Source organism: Electrophorus electricus, chromosome 5 (genome assembly GCF_041902795.1).
Source record: "Electrophorus electricus isolate QZ-2024a chromosome 5, ASM4190279v1, whole genome shotgun sequence".
NCBI lineage: Eukaryota > Metazoa > Chordata > Actinopteri > Gymnotiformes > Gymnotidae > Electrophorus > Electrophorus electricus.
Window position 1 is genome coordinate 26,066,543 of NC_137501.1, and position 26,884 is coordinate 26,093,426.

At 43.9% G+C, this 26,884-nt stretch overlaps 1 protein-coding gene across 6 annotated transcripts in view; it reads right to left on the reverse strand.

The window, feature by feature from the left end:
- Nucleotides 1-26,884, reverse strand: part of adgrb3 (adhesion G protein-coupled receptor B3) — a 128,671-nt gene that overhangs the window by 64,659 nt on the left and 37,128 nt on the right. For all 6 annotated transcript variants that reach the window (XM_081714589.1, XM_081714588.1, XM_035529943.2 and 3 more), the window contains 4 exons: nt 9,122-9,232; nt 6,350-6,511; nt 3,464-3,628; nt 1,204-1,368 (listed from right to left, as the gene is read on the reverse strand). In XM_081714589.1, coding sequence (XP_081570715.1) covers nt 1,204-1,368; nt 3,464-3,628; nt 6,350-6,511; nt 9,122-9,232 — 603 coding nt within the window. The remainder of the gene's footprint in view (nt 1-1,203; nt 1,369-3,463; nt 3,629-6,349; nt 6,512-9,121; nt 9,233-26,884) is intronic.

Sequence of the window (26,884 nt, forward strand, 5' to 3'; positions counted from 1 at the left end):
GGCTGGCTGGCTGGCTGGCTGGCTGGGGGGGGTTTAGACCACTTTCAACCCAGCAGAGACACCGACACCACCTCTGACCTCACGGTACTTCTGTTTTTGATTATATTCCGAAAGACTTTACAATTCTTGAAATTTCCGACTGCGGCGTGATTTGATTAGATTTGATTAAATTTGATTATGCTAATGCAATTTGGAATTATTTTAAATTCTGATGCCGCCATGACTAACAGACCACCCGCTTTGGCTCCTCTGAAGTAGGGGCCTGCCTGTACCTGTCGCACACCGCTCTCCACGAACAGACCTGCGGCATGAACAGACTGAGGCTGGATTTAATGGATTTCATGGATTTAATTTAAAAATAAAATGGAATTGGAATTGGGAATTTCTTTTTCAGCTCAAAAATCTAACATTAGAAAATCAATGCAGATAAATGAGCACCTTCAGATCAATTGTTTGCAAAGCAAATATATTTCAGTTTGATGTTATATAAATATCGTGTCATCTTAAGTCGAATAAAAAGCATAAAATACGTATACAGAGTACAAAAAAAACCACAAAAAACACACACATGCTTCATTGACTAACATTAATAAGGGTTCAGAAGACTACCTGTCTGGTTCTGTGTGTCTCCATTACATGCACACACAAACACGCGCACACACGCACGCACCCATCCACACACAGACACACACACACACACACACACACACACACACACACACACACACACACACACACACACACACACACACACACACACACACACACACACACACAGAGCCAGCACGCAAATGCAAAGATGTGATGGCACAATTCAGTAGAGAAAGCTTTTCCTCTCCGCTATTATCAAAAATCGGAATCGTAGTTGTTTAATATGTTCCTGCAGAAACATCTTATTGGACACTGATGGTCATGTGACTTGTCATACATTTCCTGCGGCATTGTATGGTAACCTAAGCATAATGGAGGTAGCGGAGCACAGCAGGTCCAGTTTTCTGACGGTGATTATTTAAAACACCAGGCGGTAGGCTTGTGAGAAGGTATTAAATTGTGTGACGTGTTCCGTCATGAGTCATCTTGTAAATGAGTGAAGCAATGTAAGCTACAGAGCGAAAGCGAAAGGCACAGCGCGATCAGAAGCGCTCCCTTCTGCGCCGCGCCCTCTCCCTCTGTGCTTTCTGCTTTCCTCCGGGGCGCGCTTACCTGTGCACTCGGGGTTGTGGCACTCGCGGCTCTCCGCCCAGTGCCCGCGGCACTCGGAGCCGCCGTGGGCGGCGGCCGAGCACTGCCTCTTCCGCTGCTGCGTGCCGTTGGCGCACGTCACCGAGCAGTCGCTCCACGCACTCCACTCCTGCCACTGGCCGTCCACTGCAGGGCCGTCGCAGCCGCGGCGGAAGGGGAGAGGACAGAATGGGGCGGTCAGCTCAGAGACGCCGAGCCGCTCTCCCGAACCTGCAGTACCGGGAGCGGCTTAAAAACGCTAGGGATTCAGGTCGGCTGTAATGTAAAACCTTGCGAAAAGTATTTGAACCCCACAAAAAGATTGGCCTGGATTCCAGACGGTGTTTTTATTGCGAACAATTATGCAAATTCAAAACTCATTATTTGTCAGTGGGTCGTACAGGCAGGTTGGATGATGCTCGTGGACTGCGGTTTTCGAAGATTCTCGACAGGACTGCAGTCTGGCCTTTTTTTTTTTTTTTTTTTTTTTTTTTTACGTTTTTTTTGTCCTTCAAAACACTCTCCGTCTTGCTTTGGCCTCGCGATTGTCCTAGTGAAAGGTGAATTCTCTCCCAAGCTTTGGTTTTTGGAAGCCTGAATCTAACGTTGGGCAGTACCTGCCGTCTGTCCTCTGATTTTAACAAGGCGCCCAGTTCCTACTGAGTACAAGCAGCCCCACAACATGCGTCATGGTTCGGATGCTGTTTGCTCAGGATTGGGCGCGCCGAACTTTGGCCAGAACCCTTGCTTTTTGGCTCCCCTGACCCCCAAAAAAACCTTATCGCGCATTTTAGCGGTTACTTCCATGCTTCCTGCCTGCCTTGAGATGTCCTTTGATGTGGTTTTTCCATTAGTAATGGGTTCCTTCCAACCACCCCCCCGTATAGACGAGTTGTATGCAGAGCCCTTGTTATCAAAGTGCACTTTCACTCAGAGTGATTGTTGACCTCTCTATGGCTACCCTCACAAGTCCCCTTCTTGCCCTGATGTGGGGGATGGCTTTGTCTAGGCAGGGCCAAGGGGTATGTAGGTCTCATTCACTCACAATTGATCCAGCAGTGCTCGCTGGGATATCCAAACACGGGGATTATTTTGTAGCCTTGTCCCTACCTTGGACATGTCTGTAACTGATGGAGTGGGGCAGGGGAGCTTTAAACAGAAATGGTGGGGTTTTTTTCATGATTTCAGAAAACTGTAAGTCTATTTGGTCCTAATTAGGCCATCATCTTTCATATCTGTACAATTTTCCCAGCAAGGGATTGAATAATTATGCCTACAGAATTTTTCAATTAATCATTTTTGTTACAGAATATTTTCTTATATAAACCCATTATCACTTTAAATTCAGTCATTTTGAGATCCAGTCTTTTAAAATAACATAGGAGACAACACAAAAAATCAAAGTCCCATTTGTAATCCGGAGGAATCTGAATACTTTTGCAATGTACTGTATTTATGTCTATTCAGCTGACAGTGACTATCACTACATTTCTGGTTTTATTCATCTATGTGATGGTTGTGTTTGCTGTTCTGTATTTAGGGTCCACAGTTTGTGAACTTGCTGGTGATATAATATTCTGCTTGAAAATGTGCAAATGAGTTAAAGATTTCAGTTTTTCTTGCTCTGTTTTTCCAGTGAGGACCAAACACCCCAAAAAACAAACACTCCACCAAAAAAAAAAAAAAAAAAAAAAAAAAAAAAAAAAGAACACAGTGTGACGACCGTTTAACATCGATGTCAGTCCATCGGCAGCAGCCGCCGCGGTCGACTCCAAACCGGCCTGCACGAAAATGTGCTTCTCGGTGCGTGCCTGGCAACCGAAGACACCCTCTGGATGAGCTCACGGCCATAGAGTGGCATGGCGGAGCTGCTAATTGCCTGGCTTTCTTTCGTCTGTCCCCTGCTGGACTGGCTGAGACTTTTAAGGAGGGCCGACTGAGTGCGCCGCGAAAGGACGGCGTGCAGTCTGTCGGCTGTTCCAGCCAAGCCGGGCCGGAGAGCCTGTCGCCGCTAATCAGCGATCAGTCATCACAGAGCGATTTTCGCAGGCCACGCTCTTGTAAGCATGCATGCTCTCAAAACCAACCCCCCCATGGCAACCCTAAACACGGGAGGCGGAGACAGCGGGCTACAGGGCCGTTGGCGCTTCAGGGACGGAGGAGAGCAACGTGGGGAGAGCCGGGGACCGAAGGCACGACCGGACAGCGACGCGGTGGAAGACAGAGGAGGGCGAGTACAGACCTGGGCAGAGGGCGATGTTGCACAGCTTGCTCTGGGTCTCGGGCCCGTCGCATGCCCGGCCGCCGTGCTGTGGCTGGGTGCACACGCGGGTCCGGGTGCGGTGGCCGCGCCCACAGGTGAAGGAGCACAGACTCCAGGGAGACCACTCCTCCCAAACGCCATGCACTGCCAACAGAGAAAAGGAGTTAGGATACACCCAGCAGACTGCCACCCACACACTTCCAAATCACACGCCACAACGCACACTCACAAGAAGGCACACCATGCACCTTCAGCAAAAAACAGCAAATACTCACGTCCGACACCACAGTATTACTCGAGTTAGAACAGGAAAATTGTGGTTAAGAAATCCTGACATAATATTAAGTTAAATGCAGCTTGATCAGTAGTCCTTGAGTCAAAACAAGATTAAGTTATTACAAAGTTACTTTGGTCTGCTACTTTTTACTTTCTCGACACATTTTGACTCCAAAAATATATGTAAGCAGTAACTGAGGTTAGAGTACAGGTGCAAAAGCCTTCATTTTCAACACATCAGAAAGTACCCCAAAGTTCTCTCATTCAGCACTTAAGGAAAGTTGGTTGACACCGGACGACCTCTTTACAGATCGCCCGAGTTTGAGACCAGGGCGTGCTGCAGACAGAGAGACACTCCGTACGAAACAAGAACATGTGTTTTATATATTTATTTAATCTTCATGCCCTACATGTTTTTTTTTTAAATCTCGTATTGACCTACGGGTAACGGCACTAATATCCTCCATGTGCAGTGTGGCCTGGCTTCTCTGCGTGGGGCCCCTCCTCTCCCCTTACCAAAACTGCGTAATGAAAGTTGGACCCCTGCTCAAACATTGTTTTAATTAAAAGCAAACCACGAGGAGGACGAGGAACCTACGCGGGGCCATGTGAGGCCTTATTTTTGTGCCGAATGGTATCAAGGAGGCGTCTATAGGAGGCTACCCCCGTCTCCCGGCCAGACGCCATCGACAGACCCTCCGATTCCCTGTCGCTCTCGTCCGCTTCGGCTAAAAGTGCTTAAAAGAGATTAAAAGCCAAACCGTGCTCTGCTCGAGAACCGTAAAGAGTGCGTCGGCCGGGCGGTCGAAACCCTCCTTCCCCAAGGTGGCGGTTGCTCGGAAGGATGCCCGCTTTGTCTGTTCGCCGCTACCCGCTTGCTACTGGACGCAACAGTTATTTGGTGACGGCGCGGCCGGCCCCCAAACTGTCCGGGGGGTTCCTTTAGCTCGCAATCTCCCCCTATTCAGAATTTCCACTGTTGATTTTGCGATATTATTTTTTCCAAAGTCTTCCCTGAAAGATGGCACATTACCATCCGATGGTGTCGGAAGGGGGAAGGGGTTGGGGTGTGGGGGTGTGAATGAGGTCCGGACTTGCTCCGTTTAGGCCACAGCCCCAGCTGTAACGGATGGAGAAGGGGGTAGTTTTTATTCCAGCATTTCAATAACTTCTTTTTCTCAGTCGATATTCACAGTGGCACCTGGAGACATAGTTAGAGTTTCATTGCATTAAGTGTTACTGATAGGGGGAAGGAAAATGATAAATTCAGCACAGTGCAGCTTCTGCATTTTCTGTCTTCCTGACTTGGCCCGGTTAGAGCGCGTTAGTCTAAAACCACCACGTTGAGCCGTGCTGAACTTTTTACGGCATATTGTTTCTGAAAATCGTTTTGTATCCTTTGAAGGCTAAAGGAAACTCTGACACTTATAGCAAATGCCACCTTCGCACTTCATTGAGGGCCATTTCGATTTATGTGAGAAAATGTCAGGCAAAGTTGTGCATGGGAATTTTAATAAAATTCAGGGGTAAATCCACCCCACCCCCTGCCTCCCGCTCAATCTTGTCAAAGAAATGTAATTTCAGGGATGTTTTATTATTCCATCCATTCCTTTCAGAAATTCATCCCATTCCAAAGCAGGAATGTGGGCAGGTTTCTGTAATATGTCCTAGTAGTACCCAGGCAACCAATCAATGACATTTCCACAAGTATTTGAAGTTCTCCAATCCAGCCTTTTCAGCGGGCCAGTTAAAAATATTTACAGCGCATGGAAATGACCTCAGCGAGTGGCCAGTTCACTGTGATTGGTGCACGTTTCTGCTTTTAAGAGTCACGTGTTAATACAGCACCGCTTTGTGTGTTCACAGTAAACAGCAATTCGGTAAGAATCGCCATTAGCTGGTGACCCAGATCCTGCTGAGACAATATTATATGAACTTCTCCGAGATTATATTTAAAAAAAAAAAAAGAAAGGAAAAAGGAAAATAGCCTGACCCGAAATTATACGTTTTGAAAGAAAGGGTTGACGCTGCCGCGTGGCCTCGCTTCACTACAAGGTCCGAAGGTGGAAGCAAAAAAGAGCAATTTGCTTCATTTTTCTTACTAAACGTAGGCAATATTCCGCTTGTTAGCACAGTCAGGCCAGAGCCGTGAATTTGTTTCCCGCCGACAATCACTTTGTAATGTTTCCACATCATTTTAGGCAAGAGAGTCATAGATGAAGGCAATGGGAATAAACTTCCAACAACTACAACAGGACATGAAAGAACATAAAAGACAGCACGTGACGTAATATGATGAAATGGTCTATGACAAGGAAAGTGATTGTCATCTCATGACATACTTTAGAACAAACAATGGCAGCAATAATAATAATAATAATAATAATAATAATAATAATAATAATAATAATAACAACTTTATAAGACAACAGAAGGCAAGCACAACAGAAACATTTCTGAATGATAAAGAGATTAAATAGATGAAAAATTGGATGCGTGCGTGTGTGTGTGCATATATAATATATACATATATATATATATACAGTATTAGACAGGAAGTGACGATCGTGCATCTGCGGCTAACACTACCTGGACAGGGGGCAGTGTTATTGCAAACCCTTGATTCTCTTAAAGGGCCGCTGCAGTGCGTTCCGTAAGGTGAGACACATGTTCTTGTTCGCACCTGCGACCCTTGACCGCATGTAACTGAGCAAGAGCTCCACTGGGACCACTCCTCAGCACCTGGGTCACCTGTACAGGAGAAGGGTGACACCAATTAAAAGCAGCAACAAGGTCACATGACAGCCTGGTGGGCGGGGCCAGACGGAACAGGTGGGGCTAGACAAAGTTACATGAGAGGCCACACGGGGCGCAGTACAGTATTCTGTCTAAGGCCGGGGGGAGGGGGCGAGCATGGTATAAATCAGCAATGACAGTTTCTCATAATTACATTGTGATCCTGCACGAATGAAACAAACTGCCCAAATATAAAACAGACGTGCTAAAAACGTGTTGTTTTCATTGCCTCTACCACCGGTAGGCGAGACCTGCCTCCGTTCCTATGCGTTTCTCCGCACAGACATGGCATGCTGTAAACTCAAAGACTCTCACAGAATCTTTATCATTATCTCTGAGCGGGCTGTTCTTGAGCTGCTTCTTTATTCAGTGCAAGATCACAATGCGTCTTAAACGCGTGGCCACCGTGTAACTTCACATACCAGAAATGGGTGCCCGACTTCAGATTTAAGGGTACTGGGACTATACTTCATCTTAGTCTCTAAAAGTAAGGCATGCAGACAACTTGATGAAACCAACTTAAAAAATAAAAAATAAATTTTAAAAAGGAAAAGAACTAATACCAGGAAAACGAAAGCATAAACCATGATAAAACATGTAAGATGCATGCAGCATGGCTTCTAAAAGTTAAGAGGATGACCTGTGATGAGTGTTAGTTTGCAACTGACTACGGTTTGTCATTTAGTCCAGATCTTGCTTAATCTCTGAGGCAGCGCTTCAGAACCTGAAGGTCGGGAGTTTCTCGATTTAATCCCGCATGACCGAGGATTAACTGGAAAAAGAAAAACACGAATCCAGGAGGACGGAATCCTCGGTCATGTTCAGCAGATCTGAGCAGCAGGGTTCACTGCACTGAGAGTGAGAAACTTCTCTGCTGACGACAAACAATCCAAGCACTCTTAGGGTCTATTTTTGTTGAACCTGACATGGACATAACATCGTTTTAAATAGCGCCAGCGTCTGTATGCTAACGAATTGAAGTCAGCAATGTCGAAAGCTCGATGAGAGTTTCTCAGACTGGCTCTCTTATTTCCTTTCTCAGCTGCTATATTAATACAGACAAAGAAAAAATATCATGCCAGTTGCTCCAACAAATATTCGTTTTTTAGGGTAATGTCATGATTATGCCATTTTATTAGTTGTAATTCCCAATAAGCAATTGCAAGACCGTACCAAATGCAAACAGCTTTTGGCATTCTACTAAATCCAGTAGATTGTTTGTCACAGGTAAACATCCACACTATATCACTGTTATCTGCTTTTTAGAAAAAAAGTTAAAAGACAAATGAAAAAAATGTAAAAATTATGCAGTAAGCAAATTGTTAATTAGTCTAATTGCCATGTGATGCTGAACAAAGTGACAGAAATACTGGACCAAGCACCTTAATGTCTTGTCTCAGAACAATAATTATATGATAACCGTGATCACGATAGGATTTTCGTTAACTCGTCCTTAATCCTTTTTGTGTATAGTGCTCAGATGTGCTTGAAACATTCTAAGGATTCAGATTTTGGTGGATATAAGGCTATGCATTTTTTATTTTGTTTTAATTTGGCTACCATTATAAAATGTGTTCTTTTTTCAGCATGACATTTTCAGTGCTCCGAATACAATAAAATGTGACTGATACGAATGAAGGATAACTTTTATATTCTAAAGCATTAGGCTGATTGGACTTAGAGGTGGATCAATTTTCTGTTGGTTGCTGTTTTTGTTTTGTTCTAATGAAGTGGTGCAACAAATCAGATGGCTTGAAATGGCCAAACTAAAAAAAAAGCACAACGAACGAAGTTGTGCAGATGGAACTTAAAAAGGTGGATTAGGATGAGAAAGTCACCATTAGGGTTTAGTTTGCAGAGTGATTTGCAACTTAAATGAATATGTGCAGACGTACTCATCTCATGCGCGTGCAAACAAAAAAAAAGTGGACAAAATGTAACAAATGAGGAAATCACAAAGAAAACAGCAGCACAGCACTAAATCTTCCCCTCTCCAAGATATTCCTACAAACTGGTCATGCAAAAACAAAAAAGGGAGGGGCAAGTTATTTTTTAAAAAGAGAGAACAGCATTGTTATTTACTATATATATCGATATATATAACTTGGCATATTCAAATCATTTTTATGTCTATTACAGAACATCTTTACTTATTGTGGCAAAAATCTTTACTTATTGTGTCTAAAGCGGGGTTTCCCTCTCCTTATGTTTATTCACGCCTTTCGAGTAAGATGTGCCAAGTTCTAAGACACAAGCGTGAGCCTACGGTCTGTCCGCTGCGGTACGGGAAGCAAAAAAATAAGCCAACAACAAAAAAAAAATCCAAAGAAGCGAACTGGACGGCTCCCTCCAAGCCGGTCCAGCTGAAGCGTACGGCGAGAGCCCTTCGAGAGCTCCTACGTCTCTACGTGACCATGACAAGAAGGGACAAAAATAAATTTGAAAGAGGAAAAAAAAGCATTGTCACTTAAAAAGGTGCGGTGTAAGAGAGAGCATGCAAAGTGACTTAGATGAAATTAAGTTTAGTTCACATAATAAAGGAAAGAAACGTAACTATTGTATTACCAGTTTGTGCCATAAATTTAGCAGACTCATCTTGCTCCTGTCGACCCTTTGTGTCATGAACTGATCTTGGCCGTTGGCTTTTTACAGTATGCTCTCCGATCATTCCAAATTCTAGAGACAGAATAAAGGTTCGTGAAAACTAGGCTTGATACAAGATCTTCAGAGAGAAAGCAAAAAAAAGAGAGCTTATAACAATTCTGGCAGTAGGTATAGTGTGTCGTAGCTGGCAGTACATGACTACAAACAAACTTTCACACATAACTGTCTTTTATAGCTTCGCTTCTGTTTGCTTTCCTTTTTATTTTAAAGCAAAGAACAATGCAAACGGTTTATCAGTGGTGAGTTGGGAGCATTAATTGAATTCGACAGCACAGCTAACACACATAGCAACACATGCAAATCAACTCACATTGGCTTTTAACAGGATGTTAATTTAGCCTCCTGCCTCCCCGCCTCCCCCCGATAGAGAAAGGGGGGGGGGGGGTGGAAAAGAAAATGAAGGTAAAAATGTGCAAGCCATCAGGAAGCCACAGAGGAGGAGGGGGGGAGGAGGAGGAGGGGGGGAGGAGGGGGGGCAGTGGCAGAGAGGGTCATGGACATAACATGCTAGATTGATCCACAGTTTCTGCAACAGATCGGTACTTTTGGGGTAATTAGTATCTAAAACCCGGAATTAGTAGAGGAATTATGTGCTGTTGTGTTTCCCAAAACATCGCAGCAGACGCTATCTGGAAAAATGCGTAGAGCGCTGTATGCCCATTGATGTAATATTACCTGCTTTATTTATTTATGGGTTATTCTCCAGTTTAACAATATGGCTTTTTTACAATGCTTTAATCGTTATTAATGATCAAAAGCGTCTGATCGTTAAGGCTGCGTTATCGTGATTTGAATAAGCTTATCTTTCACGCATCTTTAGAGAGGCATGGTTTATAAACAAGATGAATTTTTTATGTTTGTTTGTTCTTAGAACATGACATAAAACATTGACTGAAGTACTGAGGGGATTAAGATCATACATTTTGCATGTATCCAACAGTGTTTTGATAAAATTCGACAAATATATCATAAACATGCTTAATGCAGACAAGAAAAAAAAAAAAAAGAAAAACAGTAGAATACAGCCATGCTTCCATCACTAATTGGGAATTACAACCGTAAGTCACTGGTAGAAACCCCTCTGCCTTGCCGCGCTTCCTAGACAAAGACCACTTCGTATCCAAGTTCTCGATTTTGAAGTCAAAGAAGTTTGTAGTTACTAAACGTAAAAAGCCCCCACGATTATCCTTCATTAACCGGCTTGGAGCGAGAAAGAAACGCGTGCAGGGAAAATCGGGCATGAGGGCGGAAAAAGGCGAAACACTTTTAAAAGCTCCGGTGAAAGGGATGCAATAATTGCCGGGCTCCGGCTCCGGCTCCTGCAGCTGTCGTCCGGGTCTCCCAGCATTCATTAGGTCGGCGCGACCTACGCAGAGTGGGTGTGTGAGCGTCTCCGGCCACCTCGCCGCAGCCTCGGGTGTGACCTATTTACCTTACAGTCAAAACCCATTCATTTAAGCCCATGCTGCTTTTGGCGGCGCCCAGGGTGCACACAGTATAAATCATTTATGCAGGCATTGCGCTGGAACATAAACATCAAAGGAGCATTAGCAATGGTCTGCCCTCCAGCTCGAGACGTCCCATTCAGTTGGAGCATGGCACTATGGAATGGCATTGGAGGGGCTTAAATATAGACCTGACTTTAGCGATATTTCTTCTGTACCAGCCCAAGGTTAGTAAATAGATGTTTCTATCGCTCCAGAGGGTCAGACTAGATCTTCAGCTATGCAAGTATAAAAAAGCTATATGCGTGTGTGAGTGTGTGTGTGTGTGTGTGTGTACTACACATGCATACAGTATTAAGTGTATAGTTGCACTTCCTATCCATTTTTACAGGAGAATATGCTGCAAGCCAGTCAATATCCACAATTTACAAGTCATTTATTAGCCAGGGGAGTGCAGCATTTATCATTAGAGTGGGTGTTATGAGATTATTATTAGGTTGTAAAGTTAATAAAGAACTAAAATCAGGTTCATTCCGAGTGTCGGGCTCAGTTGCACTGATTTACACACAGCCTGGTCAGGAGCATTTGATGTGTTAGAATTGAGTTAACCTCATGGTAAATAACTCACAATAAAATAAGAGAGAGAAAGACAGAAAGAGATGTAGCCATTAGATCAAGCAAGACACACTAAGAAGTGAATTTCTCCCCGCAAGAGTGTTCGCGCTTGCTTAAGATTTAACCTGTCCGACTGTAACAGATGTATGTAAGCTGCAGGCTTTCTGCTTCAGAGGATCACAGAGAATAAGGATTGTTCCTATCAAGAAAACAGGCACAACTATATTCCCTACTATTGATCTCATTCATTGTTTTCATTCAACAACATTAGTGATGGAACCATTTGTGCATATGTGTGTATTTCATATAACTAGTACGTTTAACAAAAACATCTGACAACTTCAAAGGCAAACTGTACTGCTGGTTGAATCCTCGATAGCAACTAAAATACCAATGTTACACTACTTGTCATTTGTCACTTTGTTCTTGTTGAAATAATTTAATCTCTTTTGAAGGTATTTAAAAAACCTTGCTATCACTATGATGCCTTTAAGAAATGATAAAGACAGGGTTTGCTTGTATTTCACAAGAATCTAATCAGATTGGTGTGCACTGTGCTACAGACCAAGTAAGAGGATTACACCCAGCACTGGAAGTGCCGCAGACATAACGACATGGAAAATCCGGACTCTTATGAAATCCAATCCCATTCTTTGGAGGACCGAAATCCTCGTTCACACAGAGGCCCTTCAGAATGGGGCCATCAGAGAAATTAGACTCGTCGACGCTGCCACCCAACAACCCAACCCCCATTTTTAAATCTGTCGCCCGCTCCCATGTGATTACGGGAGATGGGAACGAACGCGTTGCCTGCAGCTCTTGCGGTTGCTGCTCGGGTCAGTGGCTGAAATCAGCGAGACGGTTATGAAGACAAGGCATGGCTGGTGGGGAGTTCGTGGGAACGCTCGAAATGCAACTCGAACAAGAGCTTGCCACTAGTGACAAGAAAGCAGTAATCAAGCAAGTGGCCAATCAGAAAACCATCGTTCCTGGTCCTCTTCGCCGTTTTTTTCAAGTGTCCCCTATGCCTCTGTTGACGTGTTGACACTCTGGTCGGCCTGACTGAAAACGAAACCTCACTTCCGAGAAACTCTGAAGGGTCTACCCAGTAGAAGTGGTTATGGATCCCCGTGGCCCCATCAGGGCAGTTACATTTAATGAGGTGCCATCCCCAGAGACACACCAACTGTCTATAAAGAGGCATACAGATTGCCCCCTTCCTGTGGTCTGCTCTTGCATGTTGGCTCTCACCACCGCACCCTCTCCTGCTGTTGCTGGTCCGGGATCCAGACAAAGTCTGGCACTCAGCAGCCGTCCCAGTCGAGAAATCAGAGGTCCAGACAGCTGGTGCACCCCGGACGTTCCAATCTATTGTCCGGAAATAGCGCCGGTGCACCTCTGAATAGCCATCCGCGAGGAAAGGGAGGGTAGGCGCAGTCCAAGCAGGATGCCGATCTGCCGCCCTGCCATCCTGCTGAGATTGGACAGTCCTGATCTTTGCTCGTACAGGGATATAAAACCCAAAAAAACAAAAAACCAGCGTCCAAGCATTTGGCCTTTCTCTTGCCCTCCCTCCCCAACTCCTCGTTCTTTTCTTTTCCCAAATCAGAGCCGTGACGTAGTTTAAGATCAGCTGAATTATGTGCAGTGCCACTTTGAAACAGCCAGTCTGTCAAAGGCACTGGAGACAGACAAAGCGAGAGAGAGAGAGAGAGGGAGAGAGAGAGAGAGAGAGAGAGAGAGAGAGAGAGAGAGAGAGAGAGAGAGAGAGAGAGAGGCGGTGCGGTACAAAGACGTTAGAAAGAGAGCACAGGACAGCATTGAAGAGTGGGGGCATGAGAAGAAACACAAAAGCATTACAATGAGAGGAAAGCGGAAATAGCTCTGAAAGCCAAGCCTCACGCCATACATGGACACAGAAGATCCAGATTCCCAGTACAGAGAGGCGCTGTAAAATACCATTGCTGCGATTTTCTTATAATGTGATTTTGATGACAGATGTCCACTGTGTGCGAGATAATGACCCAGAGAAAACAGGGGAGGCTGAGGGAGCTTTGGGGTAGCACGCGCTTTCAGACGTTGCATGTGCGTGCCCTTTAAAATAGGTCCTTCCACACCTACGGGATAAACCTGACCTCGGGAAACATGCTGAAACGTTCGTTCTAATAATCACTTGTAGTACGGGTACGGTGGAACAGAAAAGCCCTCCGATGCCACGTGCCTACGGATGCTTGTGCATGCATAGATTCTTGTGCAGCACAATATGCCTACACAGATTTCTTTCCATGCTGCAGCAGAGAAAAAAAATAGTATTATCTAGTCGAGAATGTTGAATATGTACAAACGAATTTAATGCAGGAAGCCTGGCTCTTTTTGAAGTGCAGATAAATCAATTTCAGTGCAACTCTCCAGTGGTCTAGATTGAGCAAGTTAGCCCTCAAGCAGCCTGGGTCAGCGTTATCTAGCTGAAATATGTCGCGCGCCAACAAAGGACCAACTACAGCATCTTGGTTTGACTCCTCCTGCTTGACTCTGTAGACCAGCGCTCTAATGCAGCAGGGGAAGACGTTCCACTCCGGAATAATACCGTCATCCCGGAGAAACATTCCCGCAGTTCGATAACCACAACCAGCCACAGTTACCCCACCTTTCTAGAGGTTTCCATCTGTGTTAGCCCCGTTAGCTGGATAATTCTGCCGTCACGGCTTGGATTTCACCGCCGCCTCCATTTTGCCGTGTTCCCCTCCGTCTAATTTTATTGACCGCCTCGGGCCGTGTGGAGGAGGTGCAGAGGAGCGAGCATGAGTATTTACTGAAGGCGAAAGGTGCGAGGGGAGGAGAGTAATAGCTCCGCCGCACCACCATTCATACTCCATCCCTTCGAAGGGTACCGTGGCGACGATCCACAGTGCGCGGAGATAAGGGGTGTGACTTAAGGGATTCCTCAAAGCCATGGAAAACGCACAGCCCTGCAGGTGAGGCACCATGCAGAAATGTCATAACAAAAAAAAAAAAAGAGGATACGACAGCATGAGTTTCCCTGCGTAAAGAGAACGGATGAATGAAATGCTGACCAGCTCCAGTTTATCAGGATGATGGTTTGTAATCCACAGGCTCTGGGGGAGAATGGCGAGGAGCTCTCGCCCAGCGAGGTTCACACGAGGCTGACTGCGGCACAGTCCCTTCCGATGGCCGGGAAAATTCCTCCAGCCGCAAGAAGCGATGCCGAGTCCTCGGAGTGACCGGTCAGCGATGATCGTCGTGCCTAGTCAGGTGGGCTTGTGTCCAAGTGTACTGGTAGTTTTGATCGAGACCAAAGATAAGGGGTGTCAACAAGGTGAACGCCTGTTTACCATGCCACCGCCGGGCCGTAGAAAAAAGCAAGGAAACCCACGGGGATTTTGAAGTGAGGGTATCCTCTCCCCGCAACGCCTCAGACTTCTCACCCTAAACCTTTAAAGCGATTAAAAAGCCTCCGATTCAAGTGAATAAAAACTTCACAGCTGCAGCAGAACATTTAACAATAATAAAAACGTCATCTCCTTATTTACATTTCGTTTAAAAGGCATGCCAAAAAAAAAAAAGACTTTATTAAACATTAGCAAGCAACCAGTGCCTGACAGGTGATGTCAGTGTGGCATGAGGGGTCTATGTGTATGATATCTGTCCCATAGCTTAAATGAGTCTTCCTCCTGTGGTGCCGTTTTGTCTGCTGGGCATGGAATGGAGTATGTCACTCTGTAAGAGAGAACAGTAGACATTCCCATCCAATGGCCTGTCAGTGGACCGGGACAGGAAGCGCAAGCACTTGAGCCTCTAACCCAGATTAAAAGGAGTCCCTTTTTGATGGCATACAGGGGAACAGAGATTTATCAGTGCGTTAAAGAACCTCTCAAGGCTTTCTGCCATATATCACCCACTTTCTCACAAAAGCAATTTACCCTGCTTCTCTGTCACAAATCTATCACGGCTGTGCCTTCTCTTGTTCTAACACAAAGGGAATGTCGGAGGGGGATGGTGGGGTAGGGTGGGATGGGGTAAGTAGAAACAAGCCTCATTTTCAGGTTGTACATGTCACCTCTGAGGCCTGGGAAGAACCTGCCATTACTTAATAGCCTATGAATCACGGCTGGCATTTTTTACCCTTTAAACGCCAGGCTTAACTTTTTATTCTTATTCATACACTGAGCTGACAAAAAAAAAAAAGAAAGAAAAAAAGCAAGTACTCTACTGGAGTGTGGAAGTGCATCTCCTTTACATATTTTACACATTCTTTTGAACATTGATATTATTCTAAACATGCAGCCTTTTGCAGTTGATATTCACACTTGCTGTGAGCAATAGGTTAGATGTTTTCAACAACATTTCATGTTTTTCTCATGTTTTTTTTTGTGGGGGGGTGGGGGTGTATAAAGCAAGAGGTGGAAGAACACTAGTTTTTTTTTTTTTTGAAAACTGGAACTGTCCGCCCACTACCTCTCACTGCTGCCAACCCGCTTTCAGTTCGGTTCAGAAAATGCCTGCTGCAAGTAACTGATGGTCCAAATGGACAGGATTCAGCAGTGGGGTGGAGACGGGTCTTGGGGGATCCAGGACAAACAACCAAAGCACAATCAGCACATCAGCGAAAGCGCTTCCATGCTAATATTAGCAAAATGGTCTCCAGCCACTGCAGCACATGCCAGAAAGTGGTTAAAAGTGCAGATCTTGCAGATGATTTTTTTGAAATGTGTTTGGGGGGATAAAATGAATTGAATTTTCTAGTCTCTTAATCAATAATTTATCCAACCCTGCACACAGTCACTGTCTCATTCAGCAAAATGAAATGGTAGGGCCATACATTGTGGTTTCTGGAGGTATTAAGTCCACCACACAAGAATACAAAAGCCCTAAGGGCTGTCAATCAAGTCTTTTTCCAGTGCAGTCTTTAAAGCAGCCCATTAACACAGAATACATATATCTTCTTTCCCTAAACCACCACACACCTCTTTAAAGTCAGTCTTCCAAAAAGCCCTTCCTGTGACTGGGAGCCATGTTGCGCGTATAATCTGGGGAGAGCTGGCACTCTGGCCACTGACTGACTGATGTGTGTAACCTTGCATGAAATAAGCCTGCAGTTCAGTAGCTTGCTTACGCTTCTCTCTTGCCTTCTCTCCCTCCCTCCCTCCCTCCCTCCCTCCCTCTCTCTCTCTCTCTCTCTCTCTCTCTCTCATCTCGCTCATCTCCAGCTTGCCTGCTCGACTATACATCCCAGCATGTCAAGCATACAGTATTTAACTGAGAGCTGCTATCCTGACCCCCCACAGAACTCACTGATCTCCAAGAGCTAGTGTGCCTTCTTTTTTTAAAAAGGTTAACCTGCCATGCCGTAGGAGTGAGGTGATGTGGCTGTGGAGTATTATTATTATTATTATTATTATCATTATAAGTGTCGTTTTAGCTTTTGACAAATATTTTGTGCATGTGTACCTTGCTTGTTTATATGACAAACACAGTTCAGAGATACACAAGTCTTAGCTTAAGTTACATTATTCACATTGGGGTATCTAACTCGCATGTTAGTTTATCTAAATATATTTAGTGTCAATAGCACTGAAATGCCTAACAAAAAGCTGCTTCACCACATCTAAAGTCTTCATTTGAGTCAGAAATGGAAGTGGCGTCTGCGCTTTCTCCATCAGTAACTGTGGTTGCTTCTGGAACCGACAGTGTGTGTGTGTGTGTGTGTGTGTGTGTGTGTGTGTGTGTGTGTGTGTGTGTGTATATATATATATATATATATATATATATATATATATATATATATATGTGTGTGTGTGTGTGTGTGTGTGTGTGTGTGTGTGTGTGTGTGTGTGTGTGTGTGTGTGCTTACTTGCAGAATTGAATCAGTTTGTTAGCTAGCAAATTAACTTAGGTCACTAGCTAGCTAGAACATATTGGCTCTTTGAAAGCTACTTTAGGGCTCCTTCTTTTTTTCTGAAAGAAACGGGTTAGAAGTTGCCCACCCTAGTTTTTGAAATAGTCATTTTCGTTTAATTTCAAACAAGTCAGAATTGGCGTAGACCCACCAATTAAAGCCAACAGCATAGCTAGCATTTTAAAAATAAATTGGCTGGGAAGGGTTAGTAGGAACAGCAGGCACATAAACAGAACTTACAATGAAAGGTGAAATCTCGTATTTTGTTATAGCTGTAATAAGAAAAAGTATCACCATTGGAAACCAAAGCCTTTTTTAACCCAGGCTTTTCAATGGGTCCCCATTCTGGTTAGTCAGGTCCCTGACCGCAAACATCATCTGGCCCTGGGCCCTGGAAAGCAGATACGTCCGTAATCTTTCGCTGCATATCATGCATTGCCAAAATGTGTTATATGCTTCCTTATGAAAATGTACCTTGAAAACTAAAACGAAAAGTTTAGCCTCACCAACAAATGAGTACCATCTTATTTTACACTGTGTTTAACATTGCTGCAGAAGCCTTAGTATGGTCATCTAACTCCTGAATCGCAAATCGAGTGTTCATGTCGTTTGTGGCTGTACACACCCACACCCACACACTCTCTCTCTCTCAAACACACACACACACACACACACACACACACACACACACACACACACACACACACACACACACACACACACACACACATCTCAGAAGAGAGGCAGTGAAATATGTTCCCAATTTTCGGTCCATCTGTGGCTCTAAACTTTACTGCAGTCTGACAGAAGCTGAATATTTCACGTCACTTGTCAGTTGTACCAACAACAATTTGTTACTTCGCGGTTTGACTTACTGAAAAATTCATCATTAGTGATCCATTGCACAGTATATTCATTCTTGTCTATGTTTCAGCCTGATAATGCTTAATAAATATACAAATGTGTAACGGACTATATTTTTAACGGTTTGCGTATTTTTATCGACAGAAAGGAAAAGAGATATAGAAATAGCCTACATCAAATATGTAATTCACTAATTAATCATTTCCATCAATAGACTTTCCAATGTCGATCTCACAACCTTGTTTTTCAGACCAACAAAACATGACAGAATCTGCCTAAATGCACGTGTGGTCAGTACAGAAATAAACAAAGTCTTAGAAATGCGAACAAAATGCATCCGAGAGAGACGTCGCTATTGCAGCCCATTATTCTATTTATACAACACACGATCCTCCCGCAGTACCACAAAGAACAACCTAGATGGAGCTCTCACGTTGTCTAAGTCCTTTATTTGAAGGACCCCTTTTGTGGACGAGTGCACATATGCGCGGACACACGCACGCACGCACGCACGCACGCACACAAACACCGTCTTCACCGACTGCCCGAAAGCTTCCCGGCTCGCTCCTGGCTCCCGCAAAATCGAGCCGCATTTGAATTCAAGCCAGCGTTATTTACCGCGTAATGCGCGTCAGGAAGGCAATAAGCGCCAGAGCAAACGTTCACCTTTTACTATTTCATTTCTCCTCACTTAAGCGCATAAAACTAAATTTATCATAGGGATTTATTAGACCTCGATCTCCTGAAAGCAAAATGACAGCATTACGCTTATGTATGTGCATGGTTTTGCCCGAGAGTGAAGTTAGGCCCACACTGTAACTGTTACTTATTCTGTTATACCCGTTCACCATATTATTTCCAGAATACATTTTAAAATGATTTCACTATTATTGTTGTTGTTGTTGTTGTTGTTGTTGTTGTTGTTATTAAGCTATCATACTTTTAATTTAGCAGAAATGTGCTGTGACGTCTTATGAAATATAACTCAACTCCTCATAAAATTTAGGCCATTTCATTTATTCATTCATTTATTTATTTATTTTGCATATCAAAGTGTGCAGATAGCCTAGAGGAGAAGATGAAGAGGGCATTCCATTATAGTGCTCTGTGTGCAACTGAAAAATAACTCCAACAGCTTTCGGATGTTTACCATGTATGTTGCCAATAGTCAGTGACAGGTACAAAACACTGCAGCAAACATGTTTCCATAGTGATACAGACTGTTCTAGGACTTGAAGACATGTCCTATGCATGCGGCTAATATTACTTTTCATGCTTTGCAACAGCTATGAGCACATAAGCGGTAGCCTGCAGTTACAGTCGAATATAATTCAATTTAACCGTTCGCGGTATTGCCTGATGTGACGCTTAATAAGCTTAATTATCTCTGTTACATCTTTAATTAAAAATGAATGATTTCAGCCTGGTAGAGATGGCAAACAAACGTTAAGTAAATGACATTACGTCACTTGGAGGATGAATTACCCGCCTATTACATAACTGAAATCCTAACCATCCATTTCATGTATCCTTTTGATTGCGTTTAGACAGACAGCGGGGCTCTGTGATTAATAACTTATGTCCCCGCATTTTCCCACCACCGTTTAAAGCGCATATTTCACAAATGCACCGTCAACCGAGCTACCCCCTCCCTCCAACACGGTTTACGACGGGTTTAGGACGCCGCCAACAGAACGGCCTTGGCTGTCTGAGAAGCCTGCCAGTTTCGAACACAGCGTCTTAAGCGGACGTCCGTGATATCTGCTTTATTATTACACCGATCACAGACTGGTGATGGAAGGGCGACAAGAAGCCCTTCCACTAGCCGTCTCGGCCTCTCCGCGTCTTTACGACCTGCACTTCTCGCCTGCCCAAGACGAGCGGATCGTTTCCCGTCGCGGCGCGCTCCCGCGATTCGTAGCCTTGGTGATCAGAAATAGAAGCCGTGACCTCAGGAGCTCGTGAGTTCCCCTCGTGAGGGTTAGCTAACTAGCTGAAGCGTTACGCACTGGATAGAGTTTAATTTCAAAAACGTTATTCAAGAAAACCGCAAGACTCCGTAGCAAGATCTCGCTTCTATTTTTTTCCTATTGTAAGTCACAGTAAGGCGTTTGAAACTTAAAACAGCCCTCACGTACTTGTATGTTGCATATGCAGCTGGTAACAGTAACAACATAGTACCTTATTGTTTGTGGAACTGACAATTGTGTTTGTTCAGTGTATCTACAAAGGAGCGCAGGGCAAGACTGTGGAGACATCTTGGCACAAGTAGCCCCCTCAGGTTACTCAGTACTTTCAAGCTTATAATGTGGCTGAATGACCACAGCCAAGGCCTCAGACTCCATGCCAAGTACTGCATCTGTTGAGTGAAAAGGCAAGGCACCTTTTGCACCTGCGTTCAAGCTCAAAATGCTGCCCCGACTGTCTTGGATCCCTGGAGCTGCCAAAATATGCCGAAAGGTCTTCAGATGCAATGGCTGTTAGTGATTTCAAGAGATTGGGAGAGGGAGAAGGAGCCGGGGAGCGAAGAAAGAAAGAGAGAGAGAGCGAGAGGGGGAGAGAGAGAGAGAGAGAGAGAGGATAGTAGACAGATATATAGCAAAAATAAGAATTGAGATCAACCTCTTCAGCAGTACTGCATGTATATGACAGAATAAAGGCTGCAGCTGGCGCTGCTATTGTAGTAGTCATATGCTATTACAAGAACACAATCCCTTTGCCACACAGGGTTGATGGGCCTCCTCTAATTCATTATGTCAGCCTTGCAGTATTAGCACCCACGTCACACGCGTTAGGCAGGCCGAAATCAACTCAGGCCGGTTGCCAGCCTCCATCTCGTAAAACTTTGAGAACATTTTGTCATGTGCAAGAGGCAGGCGTGCAGAAGATGCCCAGTGCCCCGCATGTCTCGATTCACTGTCTGGGCTCGTGTTAAAATGGATGCATAATGCAAAGAGACAATACAGGCAAGACATGAAATGTCAAAAATGAGCCAAGAATTCCTCAGGCAGAATGTGTTGATTTTATCAAGGCAGGTTTATTAGGCATGTTATTACACCAATTAGGAAAAACCTAACTCACAGATGGCTATTATTTTATTTTTACCCAGAATTTATTAGAGTACTGTATAAATATCTCTGAATATCTTTGTGCATCGATAGGTGTGGGTTTCTTCAGTGTGTCAATATATTAGCCGATCGCAAAATAATGGAAACACTTGCTGAAAAAAGAGTTTACAACAAGTGACCTATTCTCTAGTGAACCTGAGGCTTCTACTTCCGAAATAACATAATATTTCCACTTCTAAAGCATTTTGAGATATCAAACACATCCTGAAAGAGGACAAATGCTCAAATTACAGCTGTGCCTGTCACATAAACAGCAAAAAACTGTCAAAGATCTTGACACCATGTTACAAATGAGGCAGGCATTGCTCGAGTGTCACTGGATTAAAGCTGAAGCTCACTGACAGATACAGATGGACACCCAAATGCATTGCACAATATTTTATGTAAATATAACAGTGGAAGATCATAAGATGTCAGTTCTGGCCATATGAAGAGAGACAAAGCAACTTCAAAAACTTTTCATCACCAAAGCAAAGGAAACAAGCTAATATATATATATATATATATATATATATATATATAGTACAAATACAAATATATATATATATATATATATATATATATATATATATATATATATATATTTGTATTTGTATTTGTACTATATATATACATATATATATATATATATATATATATATATATATACATATATATTTGTACTATATATATATATATATATATAGTACAAATACAAATATATATATATATATATACATATATATATATATATATATATATATATATATATATATATATATATATATATATATATATATATATATATATATATATATATGTGTGTAACACATCTGGGATTGTCTTTTACAATAATACTGAATAGGGTATAAAACCTGCCCATTATGCCCACAGAACCTCATCTTAAAGCCACAGTGACAGTGAACCCTGGGCATCATTAGATTCATGGGGCTTATATTATCTGTACAGCTGATGTTTGGAAATTACTTATAACCAAAGCCAGTATTTAAAAGGCACTCATATACAACAGGACACAAAGGACTCAAATATATTTGGAGAAGAACAAAAAAACTCCGTGTATGCCTATGTATTACTTGCTGTTTTGCCTAAAAAAACACAGATATGCATATGTAATTTGATTTGTGGGGAAAGATATGAAATGTTACATGTTAGTAGCCACAACTAAGAGGTATCTTTTGGGGGATGGGATAAGGTGTAAATTCAATTCCATTCAGTTTGATTTTCACAATAGACATCGTCACAAAGGAGCTTTGTGACAGAAATCTGGTTCTGGCTCTCTAATGAGCATGCCGAGACGATATGAAGAAGGCACCAGACGCTGTGCAGAAGCCAAGGCTAGAAAGGGGAACACATCCTCCGGGCAACATCGAACAGTGGAGCTCTTATGGCTAATAGAATTCTCTCAGCGATTTTTTATTTGGCTGCTTATTAATCTAGAGCTCATACTCTGCCGGGCTTGTATTCTGTCCTTTCGTTCATATCAGTCTTTTGTGAGGGAATGAAAAAGGAAGATGATTGTATGTAGATTATGAAAAAAAAAAAGTGCTCTCATTACGGATGTTCCTTCAGAGTGTCCTCTAGCTTTGTTTACGCGGGCCCTTGCTTCTGCCGAAAGCGCTCCCGTATCAAGCACGCCTGTCTGTGGGAAGTTGGGTGTTCAACAAGAAACCAAACCACATCAGCCTAGCGATCATTTGAAATCCCAGGAGTCAAAAACCACTGGTTTTCTGGGCTTTGCAGTAGTGCAACAGTAACTTCAGTCGGATTCTGCATTAGCTTTAAGTGGATCAGATCCACAGTAGCTCATATAAGTCTGTAGGCTACCAATAAGGTATGAGTGAGGTAGTGTTGGCAGCTAAATCATGTAGCTAGTGAAATAATACTAAAAAATGGTCAATACTCGCATCCCCTCATCGTATACAATTCACAGCTTGCGTTAGCTCTTCTAGCTTTTTCTTACCAATTGGTATCCAAGCACAGGACTGCTGTTGGCTATTTTTGGGTGCCCTATCACTCTCAAGTTGGCCACGGCAGTGATGTATGTGAAAACTCCGACGGCACTGCTGTACCTGATAAGGTCGTGCCAGCGCAAGTTACCCATTGCTGTGGCACTATCATGTCAGTGTCATCCCTGTGTCAAATATGTTGCATCACCCGAATGACATATGGTCAGCGATGGCCCTCTGGTTGTCTTCCATCATTTATAATTGTGCATAGCACAACCACACTGTTAGCTTTTCTAGTAGGAAACACCACTCCGCCTCTGCCTTTTTTCGGCTGTGCATGAAAAGACCAATCGCAAACCATGCTTTTTATCCATCTTTTTGCTGACTTACACAGATAGTTGAGATATATTGCAGTGATTTCTAGTTATTCCAAAAGTCAAATATGATATTACGATGCAGTTATTAAATGCCAGAAGATGTCAATCAGAACATGCTCATGAGACTACTCTAAGAGTTTCCTGTTTTCTAAAAGGAGATGCTTGGGCTTTTGAAGGCTTAGGCATTATGTCCACCCCAGTTAACGTATCTAAGAACAGTGAGAAGTTGAAGAGGGGTTTCTCAGTGTTAAAGCTATAGGTTGGTTGAAAAATAGGAACCTATTCCTTAACGTCACTTGCAAAATCATTTTTGGTCAGACAGTTAAAATAACATTAAATAACATAAAAAATTAGCAATGTAAATTAGCTGGCTCGTTTAGCCAACAAATAGCGCTAATTAGTTCACTGGGTCGGTGGTTAACATGGCTCATGGGTGACTTGAAATTATGCTTAGAAAGATTTTTTACACCATAGTGTATTGCAAATTAAACTTTTATTCACACCTCATTCTATTTTTCTGTCAATCTTGTCGAGATCAAATCTGTGGTTTTATATTTTAGTTTTATGTTCCCTGTTGTTCTATGTTTTCATATGCACTTGAGAAACATTCGGAAATCCACTGAATGAGTTTCCTCCTTTCTCATCCAGAGAGTCATTACACTGGTACAAATGCCTGCTTCTGCTCCTTGTTCAACAACATTTTGGCCCATGGATTGTGCATAATTTGACAGCTAAAAGTGCAACATGTGTAAGCTCCCAGGAGCCAAATAAGCAAACTGTAGAGCATGTAATTGCATTTTAATTGATCAGTATCGGGAAAGCCAGCTACCAAACAAGGGCATCTTGCCTGATTTTTAAATGTCATGCATTTTAATGGACTCCTCAGAATCAGCTCCATATCCATATCAAAAGACAGAGGGGAAGAGAGGAGCAGAGAGCGAGAGAATGGTTTTATTTTTGTGCTGACATTAAGCGCTACTTTATTCATGCCACGTATCAGATCTTTTCTTTCTTGCGCTGTTTCGAAGGACACGAGCCGACAAACAGGACAGCGAATTGAGACGCCTTTTATCCGTGCCAAAATTGTACGGAAATGTCACCTGTTGCCGAGTCATCGTCAGTACATCAGCACATCAGCTAGTTCTAGACCGTATGCAATAAATACAGGCTGAGCGAGGGAGGGGGATAATTCTCCACACTACCTACGTGGTATTGGTACTATACAAAGCAGATTCACAGAAGCTTTCGGCTTCCCAAAATCGCGCATTCTTTTAGGTGTAGCTCGTCTCGTTCCGACTGACCCTCAGTAATGGTAAATAATGGCCAGGAAAGAAACGAGGGCTCGCGTCATTTTCACATCTCCTCGCGCCTTACAGCCACCCGGTCGCCGACGCGTATTTGCGTAGTTACGCGTATTCGTCATTTACTTCCGTTCGGTGCGGTTACGTCGGATGAGCGCGGGTATCCCCAGACAGACGCAAAGTGAGTCAAGGCCTCCGCGAACCAGTGTCCTCCAGTGAAGGGCCACGATGCTCCCGTGTTATTAAAATTCTATCAGCCTGGGCTCCAGACCCACAGCAAACACCCATGCCCACACACCTAACCCAAGATAGGCTATGAAATATTCACTCCAGCCTTTCAGAGTCTTATGATATGCAAATGAAGCTTAAGGAGGAACTCACTTTTGATACCTGCAAGTTTCACGACCAACTTTCACAAGGCTTACACGAGACATCCTAAAAATCCAGAGCAAAATATTATGTAGGATGTGTATGATGTGCTCCAATGGGTTTGAACCTGCAAGGCCACCTACATGTTGGATTAAAAACACTGGTTGCATTGTATATAATGGACATGGGTCAAAAGCTCAATGGAAGGTATTAGTTTATGCGTTGGGCTGAGAGACCATGGCCACGTCATCTTCACCTTTTGGGGCGCAGAGAACATCCGATGGGTCAGGCAGACAAGCAGAGCAGGGTTCACAGCTCATCACCGCGCCCCAGGCCTTTACATGGGTCGCCATACTCCAAACTCCCCATGACCAAACACATTGCATGCACGCGCACACACCCACACACACGCCTGGATAATAGCCGAGGACTAGCAAACAGGCAAAATGGATATGGCAGGCCCCTAACGCAAACAGACAGAAGGTTGGTTTAAAAAAAGACATTTGGGGGGGAGAAAACCTTATATGTCTGCTGGTGTTTTGCCAGCATCTCCTGCTGGATCCGGCCTAGTTGGTCTAGTAGTGCGAGTTTGTTTAAATGAAGCATGAAATGACTTATCAGCGATGGGCTGCTGTTTGGAGCAGGCACCAGGCTGCCGTGAGTGGAGCGCATTGGAAATTAATCGCTTCTTAATGCGCAAGTTGCGGGCGCACCGCCGCCGCAAAGCCGGCCGTCATTATTAGGCGCAATTAGCCGTCTGACGTTCCTCTGCCGCTCGCCGTTCGCCAGGGGGCAACACATGGAACTGATTATTACAGCTTGTGTTTACACCCCAGCATTCCGAAACGTGGACGACCGGCCATAGTAGACCCCTTTCCTACAAAATATCCTATCCAGTGAAAATCATGCATTCGCACCTTTGATAGATGAGAAAATTGTAGCCCTAAGAGGCAATACTGGGGCATGGCATACAAAGCACTCTGCAACGCAATATCTCATATTTTTTTCCCTATTTGGAGTGACATATAAGGGATGGAGGGTACGTTTTAAAAGGCCTTCTCCAGAGTAATGTCCGCCGGTGTGACATTAAGAAAGATTGAGGTGTTTTATCGTCCTGCGCGATGGACTCCATCCCTTTCCAGCGTCTCCGGCAGTGGGTGCGCGTATCTCGAGCGGTGGGAGGGGGTAGAGAGAGGCTGTGTGCTGTTAGGCTCGGCCGCTCCTTGTGCAGTAACTGCCCATGAATAGCCCTGCCTGACCTATTGTAAGCAGGACCACGTTACTGTCAGAGGCCTCCCAGGCAGAGTGCAGAATGCGGTGTGCTTAAAAAAAGAGCTATCCACATGTCAGGTGTGTTTTTGGGGGTTTTTTACCAAGAAATGTCAAAGACAATGGCAGTATTGCGGCTGCATGTGGCCTTGTGGGCAGGGGAGAGGAGGGGGAGGGGGTAAATCAGAAATACAGAAAACAGAACAAACAGGAGGGAAGCCCCGGCTTAAAGCAAGTGTCAAAAGGCCGCCGACAGAAAGGCGCCGAGGCTAATTGCTTCCTCCATCTCTGACATCTTGGTCTGAAGGCTTTACCTAAGACAAGGTGGTCCCAAGCCTGAAGATTGATCACCCACGCTCACCTGCTCACAAATCACCAGATCTTCCTTCGGTGCTGCCATTTGCTTCAGTGGCAGAAAAGAGCAGCGCGTGGT